The sequence below is a fragment of the Centroberyx gerrardi genome, chromosome 2, assembly GCF_048128805.1.
Source record: "Centroberyx gerrardi isolate f3 chromosome 2, fCenGer3.hap1.cur.20231027, whole genome shotgun sequence".
Lineage (NCBI taxonomy): Eukaryota > Metazoa > Chordata > Actinopteri > Beryciformes > Berycidae > Centroberyx > Centroberyx gerrardi.
This window is the reverse complement of record NC_135998.1, coordinates 30,209,774-30,219,116: the sequence shown is the minus strand read 5'-3', so window position 1 is coordinate 30,219,116 and position 9,343 is coordinate 30,209,774. Positions and strand designations below refer to the sequence as shown.

General features: G+C 40.6%; 1 protein-coding gene across 1 annotated transcript; it reads left to right on the top strand.

The window, feature by feature from the left end:
• The first annotated feature begins 378 nt into the window (after positions 1-378).
• Positions 379-7,203, top strand: ntmt1 (N-terminal Xaa-Pro-Lys N-methyltransferase 1). Its single transcript, XM_071906912.2, has 4 exons — positions 379-473; positions 3,346-3,490; positions 4,113-4,365; positions 5,121-7,203. Exons 2-4 carry the CDS (start codon positions 3,347-3,349, stop codon positions 5,375-5,377), a joined length of 654 nt encoding a protein of 217 aa, XP_071763013.1. The 5' UTR covers positions 379-473; position 3,346; the 3' UTR covers positions 5,378-7,203.
• Positions 7,204-9,343: the final 2,140 nt, after the last annotated feature.

Sequence of the window (9,343 nt, the reverse complement as noted above, 5' to 3'; positions counted from 1 at the left end):
AGAACCCTCCAAACTTTGATGTTTTCAAAACTCTTTCAAGACTCTTATACCCTTAAATTGTGTATGAGGAATTTTTTTGTTTGTTTGTTTTTCTTAAATGTAGGCCTAATTTAATTATTACTTATTTTTTATTATATTATAGTATATTATATTATATCATATTATATTAGATTATATTATATAGTATTGTATTATATATCATTTTTTTATTATTATTATTAGGCTACATACTGCTCAGGTGTTTTTCAGTGTATACGGTCTGGGGAAACGCATAGAGCTTTCCCTCAGGAGTGAAGCAGCCAGCAGGGGCGCTGTTGTCACTTCTTGTTGTAGGAACCAAATAAGGAAATGACGTGCTCCATGTGCAGAGATGGTCGCAAATAGGAAACCGAAGCACGGAGGAGGCACTTGATTTGTGAGAGGCGAGAGGAGGCTAGAGGAGGGTGTGGGACCTGGCACTGAGACAAAACGAGGTGAGCGTTGCTGTGAAGAGTACTTTCTATAAACTTTCTAAATGAAATCGCAGACTTGTTGTTTTACCCTGGAAACACAACAGACGGCAGCAGGTTAGCTAAAACTAAAGCATGTAACACGTGGTAGGCCATAGTGTTACTTATATTAGCGCTACATAGCAATAGTGTATTACTGTGTAGTGCTAATATAACCACACAATTTTCAAATTCCACATGGACGTTTCAGAGTTGAAATTGTCTGGTTGGGAACAGCAGTGATATATAGGCTAAGTTTCATATTGGACATTAAGTGGATATTTGTTTCTTTAGTTTCATTAGCTGTAGTGGCAAGTTAAAGAGTTTACCGGTGAATGGCTATATTTATAACATGAACAACTTGCCACTATTTACTTTATTTAATTGCATTGTATTAAATGGCCAATAGGTTCCCTGTTCACTTGGAAGCCTGAAAGTAGCTAAGTTGTCTGTAGCATTACTTCTATAAAAGTCACTTAGCCAGTCTATACTATTAATATATAATAAGGCAATTCTAATATCTGCAGCTCCCAAGTTTGTGGCAGTTGCTTCTTCCAATTTATCTTTTAACATAGCCCTATTTCATGTTCTTACATGTTGATAAGTGAAGATGGAATAATAATAATTTGCTTAATATTGTTGGTTGCAGTGTAATGATGGCAGAAAAGATCAATTAACCTATACCCGATATAACTAACTTATTTAGCTAACATTTTTAAATGTGCATTTTCAAGCCTAAGATCTCATTCATTCTGCATTTGCTGTTCACTGTGACGGGGTCAGAGCCTCAGAGGAAATTTATGCCCTCTGCCCTGGTCACAAGATGGGCTCTGACAGCTGAACTCCAGCCAAGTCAAGCCAGATTTGGCTGCTACTGGTGTGTGTGTGTGTGAGAGTGTGTGTGTGTGAGAGTGTGTGTGTGTGTGTGTGTGTGCTCCTTACATGCTGAGCAGGTGATGATACGGGACCTCCAGTCCTCTCATGTCATCGCTCCAGCTTGGAGTTCGATTACACATCCTTTTCATATTCAGCTTCCAGTGAATAGGTGTAAGAATGAATGTCCTTGAATGCCCCATAATTACAGGGCAGCATAGTGCTTACAGAATGGGTAGACGACAGCTCACACTGAACTGTGAGTAGCCTGTAAACTACAGACATTCCAGACAGGGAAAGTCAAGGAATTTAACAAATGGGTCACTATACAGGTATGTACCAGAATGTATTTTCCAACTTGCTTCAGGCATTCAATGCATTAGGTGGTGCTTTTTAGCCCAACAGTAGTGGAAACCAGACTGTTCACCCCCTTTAGAAAAACTACATTAACAAACCAGGAAGGAAGAACATGTTTAGGTCAAGGAAGCTTTGACTCAGTTATGGAAAGTCATGGAAAAGTCATGGAATTTGAAATCAGGGGGCAGCAGTGTGAACCCTGATTTAAACCATTTGGAGTTTGAGGCTGTCGCACAGTTGGCTTAGAATGGCTGAGCAGAGCGAGTTCTCTTCGAGTGAGTTTGGGAGCATTTGCTGCTGCTATGTGGAGCTACTGTGGAGCTCAGTTCACACCCAAGTGGAAGTATGATGCTATCTGGAAGTAGGGTATCGTTTGGCCCCGCCCACTCCCCCAGTTGACTTTCCATGCTTTTCCAAAAGGTGCAGTCAGAACATGCAGAAAGATAGATAGATATGGGCGCTGACATACTGCTTCATGAAGCTGTTTTTTGGCCTGGAATTTACCTTGTGAACACGCCTGAGCTGTGAGGGGGAGGGGTGGTGGGAGACTTCAGACAGTATTCAACAGTGGAACTGAACCTGCTACTGATCATACCTGTGCTGCAACAATAGATTCATGATTGCATAGTAGGCCTAAGCTAATAATCCTTGAATGTATTTTGGAAAACAATGGGAGCCTATCACTTCTAGGAGGTAAATACATTGGTGGGTTTTTAGACTTTCCATGGGCAGTAATGGAGAAAGGAAAAAGTAAAATTACACTGGTGTTATCCTTTAAGTCAGTAGTGATTAGAATTTGTCTCTAACGTCAAGTATGATTGGATAGAGATGCATACTACACCTTTATAGAACCACTAGAATCTTTGGCCTTATTGTAGATCAGTATTAATTTGACAGTTTCCATTCTGTGGAACTTGGTCATGTGTTTAATATCATGGCCACAAGTATGGGGATCTGGGCTACATTTGAGACCCTGTGTGTGTGTTTATGCACTTCATTTGTTGTGTTGGGTTTATGTAATTAATCGCTAAGTACAGGCAGGTAGGCATGTGGATAATAACATACAGGTTTGGCATTCAGAGGCAAGGGCCTACCCGTCTTATACTCTATTATAGCCCTACATATTCTGTTTTCCATACATTTTTGCCAGTAATCAGTGATGGCACAAACAGATTATAATAAGGCAAAGAGTACATGGAGATTTTTTTTCCCTCAGGTTGAGGCTCTGCCAATTCGTTCCCTTTCTAACTAAGTGCTGTGTACTACACACATTTTGAGGTAAAGCTAAATGATGCCTCTAATGTATGAAATGTTTTGGTCTAGGATTGATCAAAGAATAACTTGAAGCACTACTGGCCACAAAATCTCAGTACTCACAGCGATCACTGATACTTGTTCAAATAAATATTGTAGGATAAAGGTGTTTGTCTTCTGTAAGCATGGAATGATTGAAAGAACCAAATTGGGATTGCGAGTTTTGAGTTTAAAACAAAAACTCCATGGAAAAAAACCATCCAAAAATGAAAGAAAACAAGATATTTCATAGGGCCCTATATATGTGAACTTGAATAGTAATTTTGGGTTCAAGTTTTCCCTTGATTGAAATATTCAATCTCTGGTCTGACAGGATGAGTGAGGCCAGCTTCTACTCCAATGCGGAGGGCTACTGGAGGGAGGTTCCCTCCACCGTGGACGGCATGCTGGGAGGCTACGGCAGCATCTCCAACATCGACCTCAACGGATCCAAGGCTTTCCTGCAGAAGTTCCTTGGCGTAAGAAACTCTTTTTGAGATGCCAGCCAGCTCAAGCAAAGAAAAGAAACACTGGGATTTAGTTTATATCAAGTTGATGTTGGCCTTTTACTAAAAATGGGATCTGGTCCAGTCAGTGTGGTCCACCTCTGATATGATGGATATGATGCAGGTTGATTGATTACATATTTATTGTAGAATGAATCCTATACTGGTTGTCCATGGGAAGCCCTTAACCTGAATTGATAATGGCACATTTTGTTTGGATTCTACAAAATTCTGCATGAATATGTTATTATTAGTAGTAGTAGTAGTGTTATTATTATTATAGTGTTAGAGTGTTAGTGTCCCGTGGTCTAAATTCTGTTTCAGAGGCTCTTCCACCCTGATGAGAGTAAAATTCTGGGGGAAACACTGAATCCTTGTAATATTTTTTAATTTTGCATGAAGAAAGTTCAAATTTAAAGATGACAAAATATCGGTATCAGCCGCCAAAAGCCCTTATTGGTTGAACCTTAATAGCCTTGTTCCTCAGTTGTGTAGAAGACAAAACTTGAATTAGGAGTTGCTTAAATCTAACACCTAATTCTACAGCTTTTTCGACTAGTTAACTCTTTTCATGTTTATCATCTTTCCAATAAAGGAAGGTGAGGGGAAGACGGGCACAGCCTGCGCTCTGGACTGTGGAGCCGGTATCGGGCGGATCACCAAGCGCTTGCTGCTGCCTCTCTTCCACACTGTGGACCTGGTGGATGTGACCCAGGAGTTCCTGGACAAGGCCAAAACCTACCTGGGCGAGGAGGGCAAGCGGGTGGGCAACTACTTCTGCAGCGGCCTGCAGGACTTTTTACCGGAGGACGGACGCTACGACGTCATCTGGATCCAGTGGGTCATTGGTGAGTCTGGCTCAATGGTCGCCAGGCCATCCGATTTTGATGAAACTTGGGGGAATGATGTATCTCACTGCTGTACTCGAGCATTTTCGAAATTGCTGGATCATTCATGGGAGCCATCATGTGCAATTGTGACCTGAGAGTGTACAGGTTTTCATTCCTGGGTCATTCCGTGTCAAATCAACCAAATTTCTGAAACTTCGCCGGCTCAAACTTTTGATTTTGATCATTTTTCTCCTGGTGGAAGATATACATAAATGATGAAGAAAGCCCAAATATTAAAACTCACACTGATCATTATTTACTGAGTTTCCCCCAATTTTGTAGTGAGGGTCAAAATGATAATTTTCGCCTATGATTTGGAGCAAGTTTAGGGGTCTAAAAGCGATACTGAGAAAGGTAGCAGCTCCACTATTTTTCTTTTTCAAAATCAAAAGTTTGAGCCGCCGAGCTCTGGTTGAGTTGACACGGAATGACCCTCCTACCAATCACAACAGCAGCTGATTTCACGTATTGGTTCCTCTGTTTGAAGGTGTCTTAATCAGTGAAACAAGCTGCTGTAGTGTTTGGTAGGAATGAAGACCTGCAGACTGTTGGGTCACTATGGCACATGGTTAAAAACCCTGGCCTACATTAACTTTGCCAGTGAGTACCTGCATTTGGATTCAGATAATCCGTGCTAAGTGGAGGTCAAAGAGTAAGACCAAAGGCTCGGGATGTTCTAGATGTGACACCTCTCCTCCCCCTTTCCCCTTCAGGCCACCTCACAGACGACCACCTGGTGGAGTTCCTGCGGCGCTGCCAAAGCGCCCTGCGGCCCAACGGCCTCGTCGTCATCAAGGACAATGTGGCGTACGAGGGCGTGGTGCCGGACGAGGTGGACAGCAGCGTCTGCCGCGACCTGAAGATCGTCCGCAGCCTGGTGGGCCGGGCGGGCCTGCGCATCGTCCACGAGGAGCAACAAATGGACTTCCCAAAGGAGATCTACCAAGTGCACACACTGGCCCTCAGATAGATAGACAGGTGGGCAGGGAAGGAGGGAAGTGCAGGAGGAGGTGTAGGGGACACGCAGAGGAATACTCAGTTCCGTACCCTCATTTATCAACGTTGGGTGTGCACCAGGGTTTCCCCCTTCCATTCAATGGTATGTTTATTGAGTAAGCGCTCCGTTTTGAAATCTGTCTTTATCCACGATTCGGTACTTTTATGGGGCGTGAGTGTTGCTAAGAATGAAATGCCAGTGTTCTGATTGGTGTTTGTCTCGTCTGTCTGTCTGTTGTCTGTCACTCTGATTGGCTGCTTGGCCATATGCCGACTACCACAGTCGGCGGCGGCGGAATCGACAAAGTTGTGCTGTCGAGTGGATTCGTTTACCTCAGGGAAGCTAACAGATACATTACAAGAATCAGGTGGAAAAGTGAGCCACTTTACCTGAATGCAATGTATAGTCGGGGCTTCTTTTCCATTTTAAAGGCACACTTGTGCAGAAGGTAGAAAATATTAGGCTAGAGCAAAGTAGCAGAAAATAGTCGTTTCAGCCATATTGGCCTTTGTCAAGGCCGAACGAACACACACGTGTCTATAGATGAAATGAAAACGCTGATATTCTGAAGTACTCTATACTGATGAAGCCAAATGACACTCATCACACAGTATCTAGTTCAGTCCTAAAATCCTAGATCCTTGCCTGTACCATGATAATGTATTTTCCATCTTGTAATATCCAATTAGCTGTTTGTTATAGCACAACAAAATAAAAACGGAAAGGATTTACATGACGATCCTTTAGACCTGTTAATTTTTTCTTGTGTCAGGAGAACTTTGCAGGTTAGGAAAATCTATTCTGTCAAAGAGTAAAATCAGAAATCCTTTTCGTAACTTTTTAAAAAACTTTTATTGTGACTTCTTCCTTCATAAGATGTCCTTTTCAGTCATGGGATGCTCTCAACCCTTTATTTTCTTGAAGTTTGTTTAGTACTGTAATAACTGTTCTGAGATCAAATTCTGTTTTTGGCTTCTGTTTAGCTATGGCTGTACGTTCCAATTACATGGAATTGATGTTTCTGTATCTGAAAAGTTTCCTCTTTTTATTCTCTTTGATTCAGCCTTATTCAACAATCAAGGGACATTGTCTGACATTTCTTGCAATTTTTAAACAGAAAGGCTTTCACTGTGTATTTATTGTGTATGATAAAGTTGATTTTTTATGTTAAAGAGAATGGTTCTGCACAAGCATGCTGGTTTAGACATGTTGGTATTTATCAAGACAGGTTTACATAGGGCAAGTATACATACATTAATGCCAGTATCAGTTTTATTGTAAAGTACGGACACTCTAAATTACATTTGTTAACAGTTTTTGTAGGAACTTTTCTATGCAACGTTGATAAATGAGGGCCCAGGTTCTTGGTCCTCTTTTAGCCTATAACATAAAGGAAAGTCTGTATAACTAAGGTTGAGCAATTACTCAGCTTTGCTCTCTTGAATGGAGACTTTGTCCATGTCCAGATTTCTTAAATCTTGGAAAATACCTGAGCATTTGGGCCTGGGTGACTGGAACTGGGCTGAAGAGGAGGTTTCCACTTGCCAAAAGTTGTTTCTAACATATCAGCAGGGAACACTGCTAACAGGCCTCCCTGGACTGAGCTGGAGAGTACAGCGTTTGCGTGTGTGTGTGTGTGTGTGTGGATGGATCATGGAAAATGTTTCAGAAATAACTGTTTTAAGTTTTTAGGATGGAGTCTAGGCCTCTGAAACATGCTGAGCCAAAAATCTCAGCTGTTTCACACCAAAGCACATTCTAAATAAATGAATTGTAACAGTTGCTAAAATGCAACACCATATGCCTAGTTGTAATGATTTATTATGCAACTTGTATGTATAATAGAAGTTGGTTAATTTATTTTGAAATGTGAAATACATGACTTTCTCATTGCTTCCACAAAATGGGCTATTAAATGTCATATGAAATATAGCTTTACAGAAAGTGTAATTTCATTTGTATGGGGGGCTTCCCTCTCTTCAAGAGCTGACAATATTCAGCAGTGAGCACTTAAAGTCCATAAAATCATAAAATATAGTTGCCTCCTCTCATCCAATCTGTGTATAATAAATGTCTATAGCTCCTTCAGATAAAAAACTGCCAAAATTGTCAGAGATGCTAAACTGCAATGAGAAGCTACTGTTACAGCCAATTTTCACAACATTACTTTTGGTCTCTCTTCACTTTCAGCAGCCTAGTGCAGTTTCATCTGAAATTCTTGAGGGCAAAAAATGTAGAGCATTGACTGTTATTGATAGAACAGTGCAACTTGTGGATGAAAGTGGAAATTACTGAATATCAAAGCTACTTATATTGTATAGACTGAGTGACGTAATCCAGAAATTTGAATAATGATTGTTTGATTATCTTGTATAGAAACATATTTTTCTAAGTTGCTGGAAAATAGAAATGGACACTATGTTGCTAAACAAAGAAACAACATGGCTGTTGAAGTCACACAGGCATTTGGAATTTGGTGTATTTATTTACCAGTTCACATTACATCATGCAAGTGCCTCAATATCACCGCAACATCAACATTTTTTCCAAATGTGCCGTATTGTACCAACCCTTCAAACTCATTCTAGATTTCATCTTTGCAAATTTGTCAATAACTGTGTTGATAAAGGCTATAAAAGTGAATTAGCAACAGAAAATTGTCAATGATTCTAATAATAATATTCTTATTCAATTTATGAGCAATTTTTACTACTATTACTACATTCCAAGGGATTCTCTACATTGTTGCCTGTGGGTGCCTGGCACCCATTCAAATTCAACTTATGCTTTGGGTGAGAGTTGTTATGACCACCATGACAGCGGTCACACTCACAGTACAGGGAATTTATCTGCTTGAGCCCAAAGAAACGCTAGTGCCTGCTGCCATAGCTGAGGGGATATCAATATAAAAAGTCTACAGCATTAAAATGAGGAGAAATTCATCATTCATACCCCTTGGTTGGATCATTTTAAGTGTAAAAATTCAATAGGCTTCACATTTTTTTTTTAACAGGCTCTCTGTGTTACCTCCCCTCTCTGGAAGTCTGCCACTAAAGTGAAATGTCTTCAAGTCATGTTTTAAATCATTAAAATGGACTGCCACTGGATAGGTACGGTCATTTCTGTCAATACTGTTTTTGTGTTCAAGAGCTCGGGAGGTTTTGCCTCTATAGGCCATCCCACAGGGGCAGGTAATCATATAAATGACATTTTTAGATACACATATGTGATTACATCTTTTATGGCATATTGTTAACAATAAATGACCATGCTGCATTGGACACTGTGGATCATGAGATCTTACTAGACAGATTAAAAAATTGGGTAGGACTGTCAAGTCCTGTTCTAAAGTGGTTCAGGACCTACCTGCTAGACAGCAATTTCTTTGTCTCTATTGAAAATTTTGTATCTGATAAAGTCACTGGGACATGTGGGGTTCCACAGGGTTCAATCCTTGGTCCTCTTTTGTTCAATTTATATATGCTTCTGCTTGGACATATACAGAAACACAATATACAAGCAATATACCAGCAATGTATAAACAAGCAATATACTGTACTTGTTTTGTTTGTTTGTATACAAACAAACAAACAAAACAAGAACTGTTTGTCAGGAGCTTCATGAAATGGTTTTCTATGGCCGAGCAGCCGCACCATACGCAACGCCAAGTGTTGCTGTAGTGGTTCTCTGGAGTGACGAATCACGCTTTACCATCTGGCAGTCTGACGGACAAATCTGGGTTTGGCGGATGCCAGGAGAACGCTACCTGCCCAAATGCATAGTGCCAACTGTAAAGTTTGATAGAGGAGGAATAATGGTGTGGAGCTGTTTTTCTAGGTTCAGGCCCCTTAGTTCCAGTGAAGGGAAATCTTAACGCTACAGCATACAATGACGTTCTAGAGGATTGTCTGCTTCCAACTTTATGGCAACAGTTTGGGG